The sequence below is a fragment of the Rhineura floridana genome, chromosome 11 (assembly GCF_030035675.1).
Source record: "Rhineura floridana isolate rRhiFlo1 chromosome 11, rRhiFlo1.hap2, whole genome shotgun sequence".
Classification (NCBI taxonomy): Eukaryota; Metazoa; Chordata; class Lepidosauria; order Squamata; family Rhineuridae; genus Rhineura; species Rhineura floridana.
In genome coordinates this window covers 39498185-39520845 of record NC_084490.1, presented here as the reverse complement: position 1 = coordinate 39520845, position 22661 = coordinate 39498185, and the positions used below count along the sequence as shown (strand labels likewise).

The following is a 22661-nucleotide window of genomic DNA, read 5'->3' as shown; positions in this document are numbered from 1 at the left end:
TCCTCATCTAGAGGTGGCGGCGAATTTCAGCATTTTCAGATTTGTTACCAAATTCTGTCAGAATCCGTAAGTCCTGTACGTCTTCGGTTCAGGTTTGACTAATGCTTGCGACTGTCAGCATCACCGGCTTTTAAGAAAAAAATTCTGTGGCTAATTTGACATAGTTATTAACCTAAACAGCTTTGCTCTGAAGTGCTGCAAAGTGTATTCCTTTGAAGTTCTCTCTCAATGAAGTGATAACAATCACCATTAACATCTTTGGTCAGCACTGCAGTAACCTGAGGCAAGAGGCAAAATTGACAGGTGATGATCTGCCTAATTTAAATTTAAATAGAAAACCCAAGAGACCATGTAGAAAAATCGCTGCCAACAGCATTAGCAATCTCATTAGCTGTTAAAAGCGGATCAGAAATAGTAAAAATAAATGGGGGGGGGCGGGGAAATGTTGCGGATCAGCGCCACAAGCCAGTTGCGAAAACCAACACATGGATCGGAACCAAAGAGCAAACCCCATAGCTGGTTGTGGTGGCAGCAGCAGCAGCAGCAGCAGCAGCAACAGCCACCCAATGAGGAAACCCTGGCCTGTAATGGGCAGCCATTTTTGGGCAGGGTTTATTTCTCAGGAGGCCTGCTGTAGCTCAGAGATCCAGCAGCAGAGTTGCAGCCGGAACATCTGAGTACTGGGAGGCTTCTAGCATCTGCCAGCAAAGCCAGAGGCTGGGAGGGACATCAGCAGTAGTAGCCCAGTGAGGAAGACCTGACCTGTGAAGAACTGACATTGCTCTTTCCAGGCCAGGAGATTCAATACTGTGGCAGTTGGAACACCTGAGAACTTGGGGGAAAATATATTGACACCTTTCCCTCACTTTAATAACTATGCTGTTATTGTCTACTTTAGGGGTTTGCAAACTGTGGTCTGTGAGTTTCATTCAGGTGGTCCACAGTCTGTGGTTGAAGATGGGAGACAGTGCATCCATCACACTGAATATTCATATTGATTTTAATTGTATTTTATTGCTTCTTTTATTTCATATATTGTATTACAATTTGAATTCTTTAGAATTATAATTGCTATAACAGGCAGAAAAATCATTAAGTGGTCTGCCAAGGCGCTCAGCAATTTTCAAGTGGTCTTTGTTGTTGTTATGTGCCTTCAAGTCGATTCCAACTTATGGCGACCCTATGAATAGGTTTTCATGGTAAGCAGGATTAAGAGGGGGTTTACCATTGCCTCCCCCTGAGGCTGAGAGGCAGTGACTGGCCCAAGGTCACCCAGTGAGCTTCATGGCTGTGTGGGGATTTGAACCCTGGTCTCCCGGGTCGTAGTCCAACACCTTAACCACTACACCACACTGGCTCTCTAGTATGGTCTACATGGAAAAAATATTTTGGAACCACTGGTCAGTTTTATTGTATTTTAAATATACCATAAGCTGCCTCAAGACCTTAGGCTAGTAGCAGGAGTATAAATACTCCAAACAAACAAATAGTAATTCTGTGGTTAGCATGATTTGCAGTACCTGAAGGTCTGAATTTGCTTCTCTGACTTCACTTCTGTTTGGAAGTCAATGAATGAAAGCACTACTAAATCGTTGTCTAGGGTCTGCTATTCGTAAATTACTTCTGTTTTGTTTAATCTGTGCTGGTTTCCAATTTGTTTCCAGAGACAATTCAAATGTTGGTTATTACTGATAAAACCCTAAATTGTTTGGGACCAGGTTCTTTGAAGGATACCTTCTCCCTCAGGAGCCTGCTCATTGCACTCATCATCTGATGCCTTGCTGTGTCCCAGTGCCACTAGAGCTTCGGTTGGCTGGGAGGCAGGACAGAAACTTATTGGTTACAGCACTCAGACTGGGGAATTCCCAACATTGTTAGCTTCATTTTCTGGCAAACTGTAAATATATTACTTAGCACAGCTTTTAGTTTGGTTTGAGTTCTTTCTCTCCTGTGGCTGTTTGTTCTAGCTGGCTCTCTTCTTTGGCCCCTCTCTTCGTTATTGTTTTGTGTTGCTATATTGATGTTGTAGGGGTTTTTTTTAAAAAAAGCTGTCCTGGGAAGAAAATATTTGGACACAATTTATCTAGGTAGATAACCACTAGCTGCTGCTCACCCCAAGAATCCCAAGCGAGTGCCCTGGCTACACTACATGAAGCCCTTCTGACCACCCACCATGGAAGGTGTTTCTGCCCTTTTCTGTGCTCTTTTTGCTTCTTGGCATAACTTGTAGAATGTAGTGGCTTCTTAACCTGCAATGGCTGTGAGCACAATCTCACCGTCATCCATACATAGCTACAGCTGCCTTTGCATTGTGCCCTTGCATCTGTGTCCAATTTACATTGAACCGTGACTGTTAATATGCCATCAGCTTTTGACATTGTTATTATGCTTTGTGCAGTTTTATGCCATGAAGGAAGTGGGGTATTTGGAGTTGGCACTTGTGAACAGTTTGTCTGCCCTCCTTATGGTTACACCCTTACCTGTACAGTGGATTGTTAAAAGAGACTAGTGCTTAAGTCCAAATTGTTTCAGGGATCCGAGTTCAATTTATATCCATATTGCAAGGACAGATCCATCATACCCCTTGGGGGTCTTGAAAACTTAAGTATTACTGCTGTCTCTCACTTTATGCAAGCGAGTAAGTCTTCTCTGATAGCTATTTCTGAAACATTCACTATCTAACAGTGCCACCTGCTGCCAGTCAATTCAGTTCATCCCTTTATGAAAACTGCTGTGTGGTGACTGAGGTTATTGTGAGCTGAAGAAGTCTCTGCTGTTTTCCTCTGATCTTGTGGCTGTAGCTGTGCCCGGTGCCAACTCTCCTGCCCCAAAGTGGTATGATTAATCCTGTTCCCTTTCCCAGTGGAGGCCCCACACTTAGAGCAAGTGGAAGCAGTGTCTACCCTAAACCCCCAAAGTCCCTTCTCTGTTCCTTCCTTCATATTCAATACATTACCTCACATTTAGAGCCACTCTGGACTTGTTTCTGTCCATCTCCTATGCCAGTAATCATCTCTGGACAGCTCAACCAATCACAACCATACCTATGACCGCACCTGTGTCTCCATTGGAATAATACATTCCAATCGGAGTGGCTTATGGAGGGTAGGGGACCCTTTGAACATCCATTTTGATTTTATTTTGTACTTTCCCCAATGGATTAAACTACTAGCCAAGCAGGAGTCCTTCAGAAAAGCAGTGAACATCCCATGCAGAATAAGCAATAAGCATATTCAATCTGCTAGTTCTCTCATAGCTGCCCTCCCCAGTCCTAGCCTTCTTCTGATTTCTTGACTATTATCTCCATTTTGGTTAATGACTGTGCTAAGGTATTGATAATCCTTCACAACTTTGATGTCCTCATTGTCAACTTTAAAGTTACATAAATCTTCTGTTGTCATTACTTTAGTCTCCTTGACAGTCAGCTGTAGTCCTGCTTTTGTGCTTTCCTCTTTAACTTTCATCAGCATTCGTTTCAGATCATTACTGGTTTCTTCTAGTAGTATGGTATCATCTGCACATCTTAAATTATTGATATTTTCCCCTCCATAATAAACTTGTTAGTCTGGAAGGTCTGTTCTTGCTTCTGTTTTGCTAAAATTGCACTCTGAACTACTTTACAGAGTTGTGAGGATGTTGGCAAACTTAAAATGCTATTACAAAAAGTAGGATGGCGCAGAGAGTTGTTCAGATGAGAACTCAGGGCTCATCCAGACGACTGCAAAATGTGTGACATGACTGCTTTGTGTTCTCATTATTTTTCGGTCGTCCTGATGACGCCGAGTGCAAAAGCGCCTTTTTGCAAGGTTAAATCCGCTTTCGCACAACCGCGGAAAATGCGATACTTTTTAAAAGCGTGAATCATCCGCAGTTCCTTCGGCCGCTCGGACGCAATACCGCGGATTTAAGAGATGACGCTGTTGCATGGGCGGTCCTGGGGTGGTTCCCCAGTCCCCCTCCTCTTTTCCAGCCAATCCCGTCCTTTGCACGTTTGCGCTTGTGGCCAATCAGTGCTGTTGGATATACTGCGCAGGTGCGGAAATGCAGGTTTGCGCAGAAGCAGGAAGTAGAGGCCAGCACTCTGACCTCCTAGAGAGCCCGGCGCACACTCTTTGTGTGAAGGGAACTGCTGCTGCATTGCTTTCCAAAGTATATGGGCTGTTTAACCGTTTTGGATTAACGTGATTGCAGAAATGCAAGCAAGCATATTTGTGAAAGCAGCAGAAGGAAGGGGAAACTGGAAGGGAATATCCAAGAAGCCGCTTGCTAAATGGAGTAACTTTTCTGCTTTACCACGAATGCGCATTTCTGCGAGACTTGCCAAGCAGATATGCTGCTATAGGTGCTCTGTCACAGAGCTATAGCCTTTCGCCCATAGCAACAGAATTAGCTGCGATCCTGCCTTATGGCTAATTGTAACCAGAGGGAGTGTTTGGCAAGCTGAAACGGGAAATATCCAAGAACTCGCTTGCCAAATGGAATAACTATTCTGATTTACCACAAATGCGCAGTTCTGCAAGACTTGCCAAGCAGACATGGTGTTGTAAAGTGGGGAACACCGTAACCATAGGTGTTGTTTGTGTGCGATGAGAAGCTTGGTGGGCTGTGGCGTGTTTTTCTCCTTTGCAGCCGTGCAGCCTCGTAAGCCGCTTCCCGCTCTTGGGGCATCCCCCATCCCCAGATGAGTGGCTGGACAGCTTCCCCCCTCTCTGCTCATCAGCTGTGAATCGGGTTTGTGTGAGGTACTTTGGCGGGAGGTTTGAATCCCCTGAGTGAATTCCTTGTGCTGCCCGATTCCTGCTCATCAGCTGTGAAGCAGCCGTGCTCACGGCTTTTAGGGGGGAGGTGTGAATCCCCTGCCTGAGTGGGTTCTTTGTGCTGCCCACCGCCCTTTCATCAGCCACCTATGATTTTGCCCAGGGCCCCACAGTCTACGGGAGGACTCGTGGCCGCCTCCTCCAAATTCGGTTTGGGCCATGACCGCCAGCTTTTTGCGCTTCCGCGTTCAAGCACGCATGCATAGAACTGATAGCAGTGGAAGGGGAGAGGGGAGCAGACGTCATATTTTCCCAACGAATCAGATGTGTCGTGAGCATGGATAGGAAAAAAGCGAGAAGATGCCGCATGTTCGGGCTGCGTGTGCGGCCGGTAAAAAAGCGTGTTTTTAATATCAGCAAAAAGCAGGAAAGGAGTGGGAAAAGGGGCAAGTGAGGTCTCTCAGCTGACAGAGCGGGTATGGAAAACCTGGATGAGCCCTCAGTGTGCACAGCCTATATGTAATATGGGAGCATGGATTGCACCTTGTCCTCACATTGCACTCAGGTAAACCTGTCCCAGCCGACAGCCACACATTGGATTTGTCAAGGACTTACATGTGAAAGTCCAGTGTTTGTAGGCCTGAACATCCTGGTTGTGTCCCAGTTGGTTTTTCTTTGATTTGTAGGTCAGGTTTTTTTCATGATTCCAAGCTTGCCTCCCTCCCCCAATTCAAAATCAGAGGCAGACAGGCTGAAGAGAAACTTATTATTTTGATCACTTCTTATTAATCAGTATTAAATTAATTTCCATTCCATCTTTCCTCCAAGGAGCTCAAGTTGGCATTCATGGGTCTTATTTTCCCCCATGTTATCCTCACAACAACCCTGTGAAGCAAGTTAGGCTGAGCGACAGTGACTGACCCAAAGTCACAAAACAAGTTTCATGTCTGATTTTAATCCTGGTCTCCCAGGTCCTAGACCACTGAATATCCCTCCACCTTACTCCACATTCTGGGGGAAAAAGATGTAAAAGTGAATAAGCTGGGCAAGGGGAATAATATTTTCCCATAGGTCTGAAGATTTATGGGATCCCTTGTTAACAGTCTTGCATAACACTTTAAGAATAGCTAGTTCAGGCTGCAATCCCCATACAATTCAGTGGGGCTTATTCCTGAATAATTACGGTTATTGTGGCATGAATCCACCCTTGAAATTGTGACAGAAGGGACCCTTTCTGAACCAAACTAAGAAACTTTTTAGTTTAATAGGTGCTAACTATTTGTAAAACTGCAATGCTTAAGCATCCACACTCCACAGTATTTTTACAAGGGAGAAGGATGGAGAGGGGCAGAACAACTTGGCCATAGCTCTGTGACTTCACTGGCCATGCCCCTATGACCTCTTAGCCGCCCCACCAAGTCCAGTGGGCACCAGCTGCCATTGCCCTTTTCCTAACCTAGGTTCATGCATATGCCTGTGTGTGTGCACGTATGGGGATCTGCCAGGGCCGGATTTATGTACAAGCTAAGCAAGCTACAGCTTAGGGCCTCACATTATGAGGGGCCTCACATGAAAGAACAATGTTTACAACGTTGCCACCGGAAAACCATAAACATCATACAAAATGAAGATAATTTTTGGTAGGTATTGAATATCATTGTTGCGGCTCACTTGCCGACAACAGTAAACAGCAAACAATTCTACAGAACGTCGTACACATGCGGTCTTTGGGATTCTTGCTGAAAACAGCCTGTGTGTCGGCGTCAACTGCGCTAACCCTGTAAGTAATGCACATACATGTCACTTGCATTTTTAATAGCTATATTACATGACTATCAAATTCTGTTTAATTGTACAGCCTGTATTTTGCATTTAAAATTTTTAGTATTTGTTGAAGAGGGAAGGGCCTCACTCATGTTATAACTTAGGGCCACAACAAGTTTAAATCCGGCCCTGGGATCTGCTACCTTGTGTTGGCTCATTGTGTGGTGATTGTTATGCTGTTGACATGTATGTATGAACATGGAATCTGGAACTTTGTTTTCTGTTTGCAGCATTATAATAGAGCAAGTAAGGTAACTTATCCGGGCACCATGAACAGGATAGCATAATAGGTTCTCACACTCCTGAGAACTGCTGGCATGAAGACAGCCACCACCACCCCAACAAACTGCAGTGCCTGTGTAGAGCTCCAACCACATAGTGGCAACCATGCCACTCTCATCACATACAAAGTTATTCTAAAGCAAGCCTATTTAACACTGGAGTGGTAGAAATGCTGCCTGACGACTTACTAAGAACATTATTAATAGGTTTACTATCTTCAATCGGTAAAAAGGCCAGTACTATGCATATTTAACTTAAAAACAGATGGCACCACAGGTGCCCAAAGAGGGGGCATTTGCTCCCCCACCCATAATCTGCAGATCCTTAGCTTTCATTTTAAAAGCTTCTAACATTTGTAGAACCTGAGATATGAGGCCATTTTTACAGGCTCTACTATTTTTTTTATATATATATATAAACTAGCTTGCTCTCCCCTTTCAATGTTGTATTCCCTCCGCTTCCCCGGAAAAAAATCTTTCAGACGACTGTGGATTCCACTGATCTTAACAGGGCTTCCTCCCAAGATTGCAGCCTGATCAAAGTTTAACTATCGCTACCCCTCTTCAGTTGGTGGGGTCATGATGACCACGTTGTTACGCTGGTCTTACAGAGACCAGCTTCTAAATCCTTGCACCCAATGTGCTGGAAAAGATTTTCCTTACTCTTTGTATTCAACATTATTAGAAAATCTGCTGTTGCGGGGGAAACAACATGAGTTTTCTTTCTAGCCAGACACAACCACAACTACCACTGAACTCTTCCCTGGCTCTACCACGTTAGAATTCAAGTGGAGTCGGGGGAGGAGGGTCAGGCGTGTTTGCATACACCTGCTGCAGCTGCGCAAGGACTTTGCTCTCTCTGTGTGTGTTGATAAGAGAGTCATTCCAGTATGACAGCACGAGACAATACACTTCCGGGAAACCTTCAACACACTTGAACTTCCTCAGTACAGTAATACATGAACTGGCCCCCAATAGCTTATTTCCACAGCTGCTAAACTAGAGATCAAGTACCAAGCCTCATGATTGGCTCCCTGTCACCAGCGTTGAGTCAATACACAAAAACGACCAGCCCACCTTTAGCCAAGAAGAGCTGATAACTACGCACAAGCCACGAAACTGATAGTGTTCTGCTGGTCGGACTTTCCCCGCCACCCTTTGCTTTACTATTCTCGAAGGAACTATTTCCCTTGCCCCTCCCCTCAGCTTCTTCCAACGGTAAAGCTTATGCGGGGGGATTTTGCGTAAAACAAAAAAAGAAGAGCCACCGCGAAAGGATCTAGGCATGGTGATTTGGTTCCATGCCGAGCATGCGCAGAAGGAGCGCGGAGTAGGCCCAGCCTGAGGAGGCGGCGGGCGCCGGAAAGCGGAGGAAGAGCGCCCACGACCACCACAGTGAAAGAGAGGCTGAGAGTGCGTGAGGGAGCGCGCTCACCGATGCACCCGGTTGGGGGGGCACTTACGGCTCACTTTGAGGGATGGGGTGTTATGTGTGTGGAAGAAGGGGGTGTAGTGTTTTCTCTGTCGCGTGCATGCCTGGATGTGTGTGATTGGGCTATGGGGGAGGGACTTGGAAATAACGGGTGGGGGCTTTGGGTGCCACTAGCGAGAGGTTTGGGGCAGTGATTTCGGGTGGGGTGGGGGCGGCAAACCTTGATTACAAAAAAGGGGGAGGGGCGTGAACGATCCAAGAGACTACTGAGATAGTATGAGCAATAATTATTGCAAATACCTCTTCTATATCTCTTTGAGGGGTCAAAGCGCTTCACGTTCATTATTTTGTTGTAATTTTTTACAACTACCCAGCAAGGTAGGCCACCATATGATTATTCTCCTATAGAAATTGAGCTGTGGTTTCCCTAAGGCCACCTAGTGAGGCCTCCTCTACCAGTGCAGCAGAATGAGGCGCTGGGGGAGCTGAGGTGGTAGAATGGACTGTACCACTTCAGATTGTGTGTGTGTGGGGGGATCATGTTCTTGAATGCTCTCCTGCATTGTAAGTGGGGAGGAGTGAAAAAATATTGGCACTATAGAGAGCACTTTGGTTTGAAATTTCTCTGCTAATTTGTTTTTTCACTCCTTAAAAGTAGTTTTTTTCACAGAAAAGCATTGAATCCTGCACTTGCCATCTGACATGGTATAGCCCACTCTATTTCCCGTTCTACTCACCTGCTCCTGGCATAGAGCGGGGCCTAAGTTCATAGTAGTGAGAAAACTCAAACCACGGCTTCCTGGTTCGAAGTGAAATCTCTTGCAGTGGAATTCTTTACTTGTCTCCTCAAAAGTAAGTCCTGGAGTTCACTGGGACTTACTCCTAGATAAGTGTATATAGGATTGCAGCACTAGTCTGTGCTACATTGGTGTATAGGTAAAATCCTACACAGGGAGGGGGAAGAGTGAGAGATGCCAGGGGATGTTCGATTGACCTTAATGGGATTTACTTCTGAGTAATCATGCATAGGATTGCACTGTAAATTGAGCTTCCGCTCTTTGACAGAAGCGGCTTTTTGGAAAAGGTTTGTCTGATTTCAATCAGTATAATCTCTCACTTAGAAATTAAACCTGTTTTATGCATGGATGTAGATGAGTAATGGCTGTTCGGATATCATGCTAAGAGCTTCTAGGGAAATTTCTGCATCAGCTGTCTTTGCCCTGTTCTCAAATTGTCTGTTCTTTCCCTTGTGCATGGCAGGTTTTTCAAGATGACGCAATTCTTGCCCCCAAATTTGTTGGCACTATTTGCCCCCCGTGATCCTATACCCTACCTACCTCCTCTGGAGAAACTACCCCATGAAAAGCACCACAATCAGCCCTACTGTGGTATTGCCCCCTACATCCGAGAGTTTGAGGTAGGTACCTCAGTATTGTTCTGACTTGTGTTAATTTGCTCGGACTTTGGCTAGTGTCTGCAGAATCAGAATGGCTGTTGCAGCAACTGCTTTCTCAATATTTTTCCCTTTGTTAAATCTGAGGGTCAGTTATTTAAAAAGAGCTGCTTCTCTTTCAGGACCCCCGTGATGCTCCTCCACCTACTCGTGCAGAGACGCGGGAGGAACGAATGGAACGGAAGGTATGAATGGTTTTAAAACAACTGCATTCGTTGCCAGTTCATTTCCTGGCCCAGTTCAAGGTGCTCATGTTAGTGTTTAAATCTAAATGACTTAGGTCCCAAAATCTGAAAGACCACCTCGTTCTCTACAGACCCTCTCAAGTGTTGAGATCAGCAGAGGAGGCCCTTTTGGTAGTTCTGCTACCCTCAGAAATACAGGGTGGCCCGGGAAAGGGCATTCTCTGTGGCAGTCTCTAAGCTGTGGAACTCCCTCCCCACCCAGGTGTGTGTCTGGCAACTTCATTGTACAACTTTCCGCAAATGCTAAAGATGCACCTCTTTACCCTGGCCTTCGAAACCTGAGATGTATATTTTTAGGACCCACCCTATTTTCTGTTATGTTGTTTAGGTTGTTACTACCTTTTAAGTTACATGTTTTAAAATTGTTATAACCTGCCTTGGGACCTTTGGGTGAAGGGCAGGTATTAAATATTATTATTTTTATTATTATTGTTGCTGTAGCAACAATATTTGGTTTATAGGAGCATTAGCTCTGATCCAGGACTCTTAGATTGCAGAGTGGAATACCTCAGGCTCTAGCCTTGACTGTATGTTAGTAGCTTTCTTCCTTAGAAGCTGAGGTGGATGGGTCCCTGTAGTGTTCAGAGGGAAGGTCAACATTACTGATTCTCTCCTCCTCACCTTTCCTTGCAGAGGCGAGAGAAGATTGAGCGCCGGCAACAAGAGGTTGAGAGTGAACTGAAGATGTGTAAGTCGGGGAGAATGACAATGGGGCAAGGAGTGGACTTCGTGAAAATCGCACCACTTTTTAATTTAAAATTGACTTTAATGTTTCATGTGACTTCTCTGAAGTTGATGATTGGCACATTAATTAGGGACAGGGCCTCTAGGTTCATGTGTGAGAGAACAAACAGGAAAATATAACAGATGTGTTTTTCTTTTCTCCACTTCTCTTCTAATCTGGTGCCTTATTCTTCCAATCAGGGGATCCTCACAACGATCCCAATGCTCAAGGAGATGCCTTTAAGACCCTATTTGTGGCCAGAGTTGTAAGTTACTTTCTTCCCTATTCCTCCTGCCAATGCTTAGTTTAAAATATGTTGCTGGCTACCTTATCTGTAAGAAATGTTGCAATACAAACTGAAACAAATAGCTGCTTTAACAATTTCCACCATTTATGATCTCTGTCTTCTCCTCATTTGGCTTCCCTTTTACCTTGCAGAATTATGATACAACAGAATCCAAGTTGAGGCGGGAATTTGAAGTTTATGGCCCTATCAAAAGAGTAAGTAGGAATGTTTTGGATCAGTTTGGCAAAAAAAGTAAACCTTAATAGCTGTTAGAGAATATTTACTTTTTCCCCATGATTTTTTTGCATATAATTACATTCCCCAGCGATGAATTTCCTAGCAACTTCATGTGAGTCCTGAGGAGGTATTAGGGTTATACCCTTAACTGCTTCTGTCACTGCCAATTCTTTTCCAGATCTACATGGTGTACAATAAGCACTCCGGCAAGCCACGTGGCTACGCCTTCATTGAATATGAACATGAGCGTGACATGCACTGTAAGTACAGTCCTTTTCTGGGATATTTTTGTGTCTTGTGTGTTTTGTCTTTTTAAAATCAATATTCTATTTTAAAAGCATGCTTTTTATAAAAAGTCCCTTAACTTTCCAAAGCCCTTGAGCTATTTGAGGGCTTGGGCTCCCCCCAGCAGGTAAGTACAGAGTGGGGGAGCCTGACTTGGTTTGGCAAGCACCCAAGTTCCGTTAATCCAGCCCTGATAGGTTTCCGGGGGGGGGGGCTTCCAATCACATCGACAATAGAATTCAAAAGGGAGGTAAATTTACTTCCTTCTCTGTATAGATTTTGTAATTCATGTAGGATTTGGACTTGGGAATCTCAGTTTTACTCAAGGTAGGCTCGCTCTCTTTTGGGAGCGTCACTTCCATTTCTTTGTCTGGTTCTGAAAAAGGAAATTAACGTAGCTGGGGTGCTGCAAATGTAGTGTGAGTGTGCTAAAGTATCAGGCAACAGTTCAACAGCTCCCATCTTTACCCATCATGATTGCCTTTTGTTGGGGAGAACCCAGTAGACTGAGGGTGGGCAACTAGTCATGCCAGCTTCTTTTTGGGCAGGCTGGAGTTACTGCTTGCATTATGGGACCCAGAAGGGTCATAAAGGTTGCCCCCACACTATGAACTGTTGCCCATCTCCTTTCTGTTAATTTTTTGTAAAAGAGGGAGAATGAATGCTGTGAAGAAGTTCTTCTAAAGCAAGTGTAACTTTGACCTGTAGCTGTGTTTTGAAAAGATGCTGTTGTTGAGGCGTGTTGTGAGCGGGGTGTATTAATTCTGTGTTCTTATTGTCACTGCAGCCACCTTTCTGATGGCTATTGCCACTGCTGGCTTGCAGCTGATCCTTATGCTTCCCCTTTACAACATCTCATTGTATGGTTGGTATAAGGGTTTGTATAATTGGTAAGAAACCTCAGTACCCAACACACTTCTATACACGAGCCAGGTCAAAGGCAGATGCTAGGTAACATGATTTAGTTTGGGGGTGGGGTGGAGGGAAGGAAGGGGGGGATCGTTTCTCTTCTGACTTCTGCGCTGTTCTCTTGCTGTGTGGAAGGAGAAGGAGAAATGGATTCCTTATGCTTGATTGTTGGCCTTATATGTTGCAGCATGAATTTAATGGGGAGGGAGGGAATAATAGGTTGGCCCTCTCCAGTAGGGCTCAAATATCCTGAGTGAACCCTCCCTCTCCAAGACACACATGTGCTGTTTTATAGTCTGCTGTCCGTGGGGACAGGTTGGCAACCATCAAACATAGGTAGAAACAGATTGCAAGTGAGAGTTGTTGAAGAATCTAATTTTCTGTTTGCCCCAAGTAAAACTGAAAGAGGTGGCAGTATTGCATACGCTTTCAGATTGGCTAGACCCAAACATTTCCTCTTGATCAGAACACATCACAGTGTTTGAGGTCACCTTCTGAAGTCTTCATGAGAATGTTGAATGTGGAAAAATAAACATTAACACTAATTGTGTAGGCACGAACAGCCTGATCTGAGGCCCCCAGAATATTCTCTCAAGCATGGGTTAGAGTATGCTAGTGTTCTTTGGAAAGGACTGGACTGTGTTAGAGCTCTTTGGAAACGTAGGGAAAACCTAAATTGCTTCATTCTTAACCACCCCAGCTTATATAAAAACAAGTCTGTTGGACCATATTAAGGTAACCTTGTAACTTAGCACTTGCCTGATCGTATGTGGTCAGTGACAGTTGCCTGAAGATTCTCCTCCAGTGCCAATGGCATAGAGCCATTCACAGGTAGCCTCTGTAACTTTGTCTTGAAAACAAGATGGCACTATGAAGACTCTGCACCTGGCTGTCACAAGTGTTCTTGTGACAGGCACCTGGACTAGGTGCATGTGAGGTGGGATAACTGGCAGCAGCTGGGATGAGAAGTAGAGTGATATTAATAAGCTTATGAAGAAGTGGGCAGCTATCTTTTGAGCAGTTATTTGCATGGCCGTATTAAGGAATAGCAAACATTGGTAGTAACCACCCCCCCCCCAATCTGTTCTTCAATTCATGCGATTAACAGATTTTGTATTTGGAGAATGGAGGATTCTTCCCAGTTAGGGTCACTGGAATCTGTTCGAGACAGCTGAGGCCCATCTAGCACGCATCTTATTCTTTGGGTTCTGTACTGGGAGGTGTTTTATCTCTAGGTACAGAAATTGCATTGAATTTTTTTTACTGCGAGAAGTGCAAGTTTGCCCCTGTCCAAACTTGGAGACAATTATGTCTGTTAAATATCCCTGTGTTAAATATCCCTGTTATGTACATAAGCCCTGAGTGGCTGGTGTGTGCTTCTTAGGAGGGAGTGCATATTTTTTGCCTGTGCTCTTCAATTGATAGGAACCAGGACTGAGGATATTTGAGCTCTGCTTTTAGTTGGTAAGCTAATGGGTGGTTGGATAGTTAGCAGGAGTGGGAGCACAAAGCTATGTAAATGAATTCCTCTGGCTACCCCTGACATGGCTTGCCAAGGCCATAATGGACCTGCAAGTGGGACACGGTTGGGATGTCTGTCTCAACAGAGGTTCCAAATCGTTGATCCTCTAATGTGGGTTTTTAACATGCAAGCAGGCAACTATATCACTGTTGCTGGGTTCATAATTATTGCTAGAGAGGGTAATTCAGATACTTCACACATTCTTTGCTGTTCTTTCTTGTTATCTCCTTTTCTCTCCGGCTCCTGTAGCTTAGATCTTTAAACTGTATAGTATTTGGAGCCTTCAACCCTGCCTAATGCAGGCTATAGCTAGGAATGCCAAGGGTGAGAAGGCAAAATTGAGGACAAGCCTAAAATGGACCATCCTGTTGCTTCTCTATAGTTAGAAGGATGTTTTCTGTCAGAGGTCTTGTAAGATTTGGAGTTTTAAAGCTTAATAACGGTTTTGATGATGCCATTCTCAAAGGTCTTCATTCAGCTTGTCTTCGTCTGCAAGACAAGATCTTGAATGTCAAAGGCAGCAGCATAAGGTTAAATGGCAAACTATAAAGGTTGATGTAGATCTGCTCTGCCGCTGCTTAGCTTTGGGGCACTGTTGGCTGGGTTGGTAAGCTAATTAAACAGAAAGAAAAACTCACCTTTGCCCTTGAAGCTTAACTGCTGACTCTGAATCCTAGGGAAGAAGTTATAAGTGCTGCCCTTGGATCTTAGGAAAAAGGAAAAAACAGCACCTAATAAGTTTCATATTGGAGCTATAAGCTGCCTACTGTAATGGCTGACAATTGTCGCTATTGGCTCGTTGTGGGATTTGGTAAACACTGAAAACTCCTTAGCCAGCCTTGCAGTTCTGTGACTTCAGCAATCCAGATCAGCTTTGCTAAATTCTTACAAGTAGGTGTTACTTCCAGAGTCATGTATTCATCTTTTACATAGCCATCTTGCCACAAGATAGAGGGATTCTATATATATTCTTGCATATTTATTTGTTCCCATGAAAGTGTGCCCTCATAAAATGTATGGGAGAGGCACAATGAATGGAACAGAACACCTCCCCACCTTGCATACCCCTACCTCTTGTTACTTATGTGCAAGGATGTGGAAACATGAAGAACCATATGAATTTCTCTTTGTGATGAGATTTCTGTATGAAAAATGAATTCATCAGCTTATCCTTTGGAGTCACATGTGCCTTGACCTCTCCCAGAGAGAAAGTTTGAGGGTCCAACTTGACTTCAAATCGCTTTGAAAATTGGGGCTTTGTCATTAATAGGATACCAGAAAGGGCTTGGATAGTAATTTTTCAGGCCTATCTGTAATGTGACGTCAGAGTTGTTCTAGGTGAATTTCGCTGTCATATTAGGTGCTGTTACCCAAATCCTTTCAAAGCCCTGAGAAAAGCTAGGAGGTTCTTATGCTAGGGCCATGGTGCTTAATTATAAAATGTCCCAGGAAGGTAAGATGCAACACAGAGGGCGGTTTCAGGTAAGAAATCTGGGACTCTCCCAACCGTGGACTGACCTCTTCGCTGGAAAAGGCCCAGCTTCGTCTCCTACTTTCGATAAAATGGTGGTGAAAGGGGCAGGTACACTGCTCCTTGCTGACTTTGGTCCAGTGACTACCCTTTTTGGAAATGAGCCATGAGACTAACTTGGAGGCTCAGATTGTAAGGGGTGGTGGTCTGTCATCATGCCCCAACATCCAGACTGACTGGCTACTGATTCTCAGGGCTTCGAGGCCCAGGATGACATTTTTGCCCACTGGTCATTGGACAAAGTTTGACTTCATGATGAAGATCTTGCCAAGCCCCATCTTCCAAAGCTTCCTTTGGTAGCTGAAAAATCTCCACTTCTTGTTTCTGCTTTAAAAAAAAAAAAGAAGGTTGGGGGGATGGCAGACTGTTGGAAAACACATCCTCCTTCAAAGAAACTAATTTTTGGACTTTTTAAACCAAAGCTTTTCTGCTGTGTGCTGCTGCTTCAGGATTTAAACTGTAGAATACATCAGAACAGGTGGGAATGTTTTGAGTGGTAATAAGTTAGCCAGTAATTTTGTCTTTTTCTTTCGTGGGACTTTTTGCTTGAAATGAATAGCTTCCAAATCTTTTTTTCTGAAGTAACGTTTTCTCACTAAATATATGTACAACAGAAGATTTTCATCATTTGTTTCTGTGAGCAGGAAATGTGTTCCTATGAGAGAGGAATTTCAACCCATTTTTTTAGTTATATATATATATGAGAATATCTTCATCAGTACAAGTGAGGAGGGGGGAAATCTACATTTTTCTCTTAGCTCCCACATGGTGGAGAAAGATTCTCTCCTACCTCTTTTTTTGCCCCGTGTCTGCTTAACTATAGTGTTTTCCCTTTTTCTGTAATATATAGTTCATGCATGTGTTTAACTGTGAACTTTTCCAGTTAAAACATTTTGTGCTCTTCAACAAATTATACCCCCTGAATTTTTATTTAAAAATAACCGTACACTTGTTCTTCCCAACCACACACATTTAATAAAAAGTTAATTTTCATTCCTAAAAGTGTCCAAAAATACATACAATAATCTTGCTCACTTTTTAAAAGTCCCCAACAGTTTGATAACTGATAACATTAGTAAAGTTTGGCTGTCTGAATTTGGTGACGCACATGTTCTTAAAAGGGAATACTTTAGAAATTTGTGGATCGAAGATCATCTAGTAGTGTCTAGTGCTGCTTGACTGACCATGGGACCTCCTGCCACACCCGTATTACTCACCACAAATAGGTGGATTTCATATATTTGAGGAGTGGTGATGTCTTGGGGGCCATGAGGCTTGTAAGGACCCCTAAAGGCATAAACTATATTCAAGCTCTTAAGAATTTTACGTAGTTTTGGGGAGTGGGGTGGGGCTGGGGAGGGTCTGGCAGGGGTGGGGGGGTCAGTGTCCGACTTCTGCTGCTGTGACAGGTAAGGCAGGGAAAGTCGGCTCAGCAGCTAAAATGCAAAACCCAAAATACCGCCCCAGCCGGGGGCGCCCGGGCAGGGGGGAGCTGCGCCTCGGGCCCCAGCGCTAGCAGCCCGATGCAGTGAGTTTGAGGAGTTAAAAGTTGCAATGGTTTTGTAAGTAGTTTCTCCAGGTAAATGCTTTTATTTCCTTTTTACTTGTTAGCTGTGCTCACCCACCCCTCCCTTAGCAAGTGGCTTGAGAACATTTCCCTTCCCTAAAAGATGTCCTAGAGATTTGCAGTGGGTTTAATGTGGCATGGGTGGGATAGTGGGTTAAAGTGGGCTGGGAGTGTTATGTGAGGGTGCCAGCCAGTTCCCTGAGTGTTTTTACTTGTGCGTATTACCCTCTTTCTTCCCCGCCAGACCTTCCACTACCCCTATAATGTAGAAAACATTTCTATCTCCCTCTTTTTCCCTCCCCTTCGCCTATTTGTTTATTTTTCAATTTTTATTTTGATGGCAGGAGCTCTTGCTTTGGGTTGAGGGTTTTGGCATAGCCGATCTTGGGACTGGCTGGTTAGGGTTGCTAATGAACAGCAGAGCCTGGCCCACTGTGAAGGTTGCTGGGAGGGCTTGGGTGGAGGGCTTGCTTGTTCGTACCTAGTCTTTCCCCTCTGGGCAAGTGATGTATGTAGTGTGAGTCATGTTTGCTCAATAACCTTCCCTTTTTTTGCAGCGGACTCCAAGGGACTGCATTATGGGGTGGAGCTGGGGATTGCTCCACAACTCTAAGGACTTGCGACTCTGTGGCAGCTGTAATCAGGCAGCCAATGAGGTGTGCTTGCCAGTTGCCCCCTCCCCCAATTCCACAACGATGTGGATTTTGTCCCGGCTACTTTGATCAAGGCAAGCACTATGTTCAGGCTTTCTTTTGGAGAGCTTGAGGCAACACTTCCCAAGCAGATGTGGAGCAATCCCTTGCCCAGGGCAGTGGGGCCATAGGAGCCTACTCCCTCAGAATCCTTTGTGTGATATGTCTTTTGGGGCGGGTGGGCTTGTTTATGTGCACTGTGGATAATGGTAATTCCCTTTGCCCTTCCCTTCCTCCTGGATACCCTTCCTAATCTGTTGCAGCGGCATACAAGCACGCCGATGGGAAAAAAATTGATGGCAGGCGGGTGCTGGTAGATGTAGAGAGAGGCCGCACGGTGAAGGGATGGCGCCCACGCAGGCTTGGTAAGTAGATGCCCTACTCCTTTTCCCAGTTGAGCCTGGAATAGTTGTATTAACAAGAGTATCTTTTCCAAGACTTTTTGGGTGAAAACAGTGCTAGCTAGACTACTGTATTCTGTTCTGGCCACCAAAGATACTGACATTTAGTAAGAGGAGATAAAAAGATCTAGAAGAGAAACAGATTGAGCTAAATACATTCAGCTTAGAAAGAAGGAAATTGAAGGGCAGGTAGTCATGTACATTTAAAGATGTTTACATTTCCTAAACATGAGCCGGGGAAGCAAGTGATTTCTGAGGACAAGTCAAGAGTCAGTAGGTTTTAACTAGAGGAAAGTAGACTTGATTTTTACTTTTATTCTTTAAAGAAACCCTACTTATATGTAAGAACTGTTTTCCAGTAGAGTAATGCTGCAGGGAAGTAGTGAAATCTCCTTTGAGAAGTTTTCAAGATGATATTGGATAAATATTTGTTGATGCTTTCGTTGTGGGTTGTTGTGTGTGGCTAGAAATACTTATAGAATTCTGTAGAACAGTATGTGGAAGGAATCTCAGTCAGATCCTGGAAAGAAGTTAATTGATGGGTCTAAACCATTCCAAGGTACTGTCGTCCTACACCTCTGGATTACTCCGTTAGATAAGATCAGCTCTCCATACCTTTTCTGCCAAGCTGCTTGGCAGGAGAAATAGTACCCACTGAGTATGTGACTCAGATGCCTGGAGAGATGGACTTTGAGATCCTGCATGCTCTCTTCTGTCTGGCTTCGAAGGAGTTCTATATATAAGATACTTTGCTTAAATTGAACAGCATGCACTGAGCATACAAGCCTGAAGGGGGATGTTTCTTGTCCTGGCCTTCAAATTCTGCCAAGCAAACCCTCCAAAGAGTGAACAAAACTGGAAAGAGCTAACATTTCCCCCCCTCCTTTGCAGGTGGTGGTCTCGGTGGCACCCGGCGAGGCGGTGCTGATGTCAATATCAGACATTCCGGCCGGGATGATACCTCCCGATATGATGAACGGTGAGTTGAGCTGGTTAGGGTAGAGCAAGGTGGTGTCTCTGCCACTCTTCCTCTCCCCCCCCCCCCCGATTTTATACTGTTGTAGTAACTTCATTTCCGACACTGGGAGCAACAGAAGAATTACTGATGGCTGTTCCCATTCAAAGTATTACTTAGCTCCAGCTACGCTGGAAAGTATAAATGGCTTATAGTCAAAAATAAATATTCAGGCATTTGAAATTAGTTTCGCAATTGCAGTAAGACCACTCTGCTGTCTCTGTGCAAAACTAAATACATAGTAACTAAGGAGATTGAATACATTCATGCACCTTGTATAAATTGCCCTTGTGTTTTTTTTCTTTGAAACCTCTTGGTTGTAAGGTAACTGTTTCTTTTCTCAACTATGAAACCAGATTTTGTGACTGATGGCATTTCAGGTTGCTGACCTTTTCATTCTGTTTCTTTTATACTGGCCTATGGAAGACATTTATGTTTGTAGCAAAGTTGTAAACTAAAGTGGATTTAAAGCAGTTCTTTCTCATGAAACCTTGAAAGTTATAATTTTACAAAATATTCCAGGAATTGAGAGATCTGTAACCCTTCATAGAACTACAATTCTTAGCTTTCTGAGAGAATCCAGTTTGTAGTGCAGATATATCCTTGTTCCTGTATAGATACCATGTTCATTTATTGGCTTACTCCAGGGCTGCACATTGCCAAAGTAGTGGTTAAAAAAATGTTTTACACTTCACAAAGTGCATTTTATTTTTCCCCTGGTTCACAGGGATCGCGACCGTGAACGGGAGCGTGATCGCCGAGACCGCAGCCGAGACCGGGACAAGGAGCGGGAACGCCGTCGCAGCCGATCCCGAGAGCGCCGACGGCGGACACGGAGCCGAGAGAAAGATGAACGGAAACGCAGTCGGGAACGCAGCAAGGATAAAGACCGAGAGCGCAAGCGTCGTAGCCGTTCCAGGGATCGCAAGCGGGATCGGGACCGTGACAGAGACAAGAAGGAAGAGCTGCCAGAAGTGGGTGATGCCCAGCCTGATGAGGCCACTCTTGGCGAGATGGGTGTAGATGGGCTGGAGGTGAAGCCTGAAGGGGGGGAAGAGAAGGGCAGGGACAGGGACCGGGACAGAGACAGGGATAGAGAGAGGGATCGGCGACGCAGTCATCGTGACAAAGACAGAGACAGGGATCGGGACAGAGAACGTCGTCGTGATAGGGACAGAGATAGGGACAGAGATCGTGAGCACAAGCGTGAGCGGGGTGAGCGGGGAGGGGAGAAACGGGAAGACAGGGGGCAGGACAATGGCATGGGAGAGGCCTTGGAAGAAACCAGCCAGGACATGTTCCTGGACCAGGAATCCATGCAGTCGGCTGATGGCTACTTGTCCACTGAGAATGGATACATGATGGAGCCTCCACTGGAGTGATGAATGGAGACACTTCCTTGCCCCATTGTGGTCCAACCAGGTGAGGATCTGCCTCCTAGGCTGCCTAACCAATGAGGCCCCATCAGCCAGTTGATATAATTGTTTTTAACTGGTTTTGTTTAGAAGGGTAAGTCTGTTTCAGTTCTGCCTGTCCTACCCCATTTCTTCTTAAAATGTAACCTTCCACCGATTCCTTGTGTATTTGGATATTTTTCTTTAAACAAGAATAAAGTGGTGTTAATGTTTTCTTCTCCATGTGAAGTGTGTCTGGAACTGACATGTTTGAAGATAGGCTCTGCTGGTTTACAGGTTGCTCATGGTTCAAAGATTCACAAAGAAGTTCTTGGTCATATGTCAAACAAATTATTGTTGCTGGAACCTTTACTGGTCATGGAGTAATGGTTTGTGGTGATAAGCAGGGTAGAAGCAGCAAAAGTTGGAAATAGATGGAAAGACAATGAAAACTTTGTATTCAGTTATAGGAAGGTTCTAACAGGATGATACTAAGTGCTAAAAATAGGTTAGAATGTATCATTTCACTTTAAAAGGGAGCAGCTCTGCAACTGAGAAAAAGTAAGCAAGGTTCATCTTGGTGCACTGAAATTAAGCTGTTTTTTTCTAGATTTTGCCTAATTATGGGATTTGTAAGGAGGTAACACTGAAGTTATGAGAGGGGATTATAGTTTGTCATGGGTGAAGAAGGGTTAACTACCAAGGAGCAGGTATATTTAATTTAGAGCCCACCAACAGGAAAAAGGCTCTGGGCTGCTATTGTCAAGGCTGTACATTTTTTATTAAAATAAATAGTTTTGTATTCAAGCATTCCAAATCTTGAACTAAGAGATGGTAAATTTCATAATTTGTATAAATTGAACACATTTTCATAATGTCTTATTTTGCTGAATTCTGTGTCTTTAAACTATTTTGAATGATTCTAATAATTTAGTGATAGGCAAGGGAGGGGGCAAATGCCCATCTGCAACTACTGGACTTGTTTAACCAGCCGTCTATATTTTAAAATCTTTACCAGTTGTGCCCATGCACTTTCAAGCAAATCTTCAAAGTCATATCTCCCATAAGGCCTACAAAATTGTTTTAGTAACATGAAAGCAGAGATTCTTGGGAAACTACTCAGCACCACATCCTGTGCTCCTGTGAAATCATATTGAACACATAGCCCCACTAGCATTGGTAGCTGAAAAGCTGGAGCCAGTATTTAACAGTAAGAATAGAGGTAGAGGCTGAAAGGCTGCAGGGATTAGCAGATTACACTAGATGAGCAGAAGCAAAGACTTGGTGCCCTTTCGAATGCCTCCCCTGAGGATAAAAGATCTGTTAGTAGAATGGTTGGGCAGGGGCATACTATTCTTACAGCTCTTAATATTATTTGTTAGGGAGAGTAGTTATTTGTATATAATAATAATAATAATAAAATTTTATTTATCAGACGCCCATCTGTCCGACGGAACGGACACTCTGGGCGATGTACAATATAAAATACAATCTCAACATATACATAATCATCATAATATTAATATCATAACATCTCACCTAACAGACCATCCTACGCTAATACAGTATAAAATCTAGCCCACCCCAGAGATCCCATAGGCCTGCCTAAAGAGCCAGGTCTTCAAGGCTCAGCGAAAAGTTAACAGGGAGGGGGCATGCCGAAGGTCAAAGGGAAGTAAGTTCCAGAGGGTGGGGGCCACGATCGAAAAAGCCCTCTCCCTGGTCCGCACCAACCTAGCTGTCTTCGTCGGTGGGACCGAGAGAAGGTCCTGCGAGGCTGATCTTGTTTGGTGGCATATTTTGTGATACTGGAGGCGTTCCTTCAGATAAACTGGGCCAGAACCGTATAGGGTTTTAAAGGTTAAAACCAACACCTTGAATTGGGCCCGGTATACAACTGGCAACCAGTATGTATGGCTCATTGTCCTTTGTTCATGTACTGCATCTTTTTACTGCACCTTAATTCAATAGAAGGACAGGCTCCTGCAAGCAGAATTTGGCAAGGGGGCAGGCCAAATACAGCTGTTAGCCCAAAGTGGAACTGGAGCAGAGAATTGAGTAAGGATGCCTGCAACAGTAGCAGGGTATGTGGGAGAAGTGTAGGCT

The 22661-nt window shown here is 44.3% G+C and overlaps 1 protein-coding gene across 2 annotated transcripts; it reads left to right on the top strand.

The window, feature by feature from the left end:
* The first annotated feature begins 7936 nt into the window (after positions 1-7936).
* Positions 7937-20798, top strand: SNRNP70 (small nuclear ribonucleoprotein U1 subunit 70). 2 transcript variants are annotated; one of them, XM_061588681.1, is made up of 11 exons: positions 7937-8275; positions 8965-9146; positions 9555-9711; positions 9870-9932; positions 10626-10680; positions 10917-10981; positions 11155-11217; positions 11418-11499; positions 18009-18110; positions 19038-19125; positions 19889-20798. In XM_061588681.1, the coding sequence occupies exons 3-11, from the start codon at positions 9565-9567 to the stop codon at positions 20541-20543; spliced, it is 1320 nt and encodes a 439-aa protein (XP_061444665.1). In that variant the 5' UTR covers positions 7937-8275; positions 8965-9146; positions 9555-9564; the 3' UTR covers positions 20544-20798. The 2 variants fall into 2 exon arrangements, with proteins under 2 accessions (XP_061444665.1, XP_061444664.1); XM_061588680.1 differs by lacking the exon at positions 8965-9146 and having other exon boundaries at positions 7938-8275.
* Positions 20799-22661: the final 1863 nt, after the last annotated feature.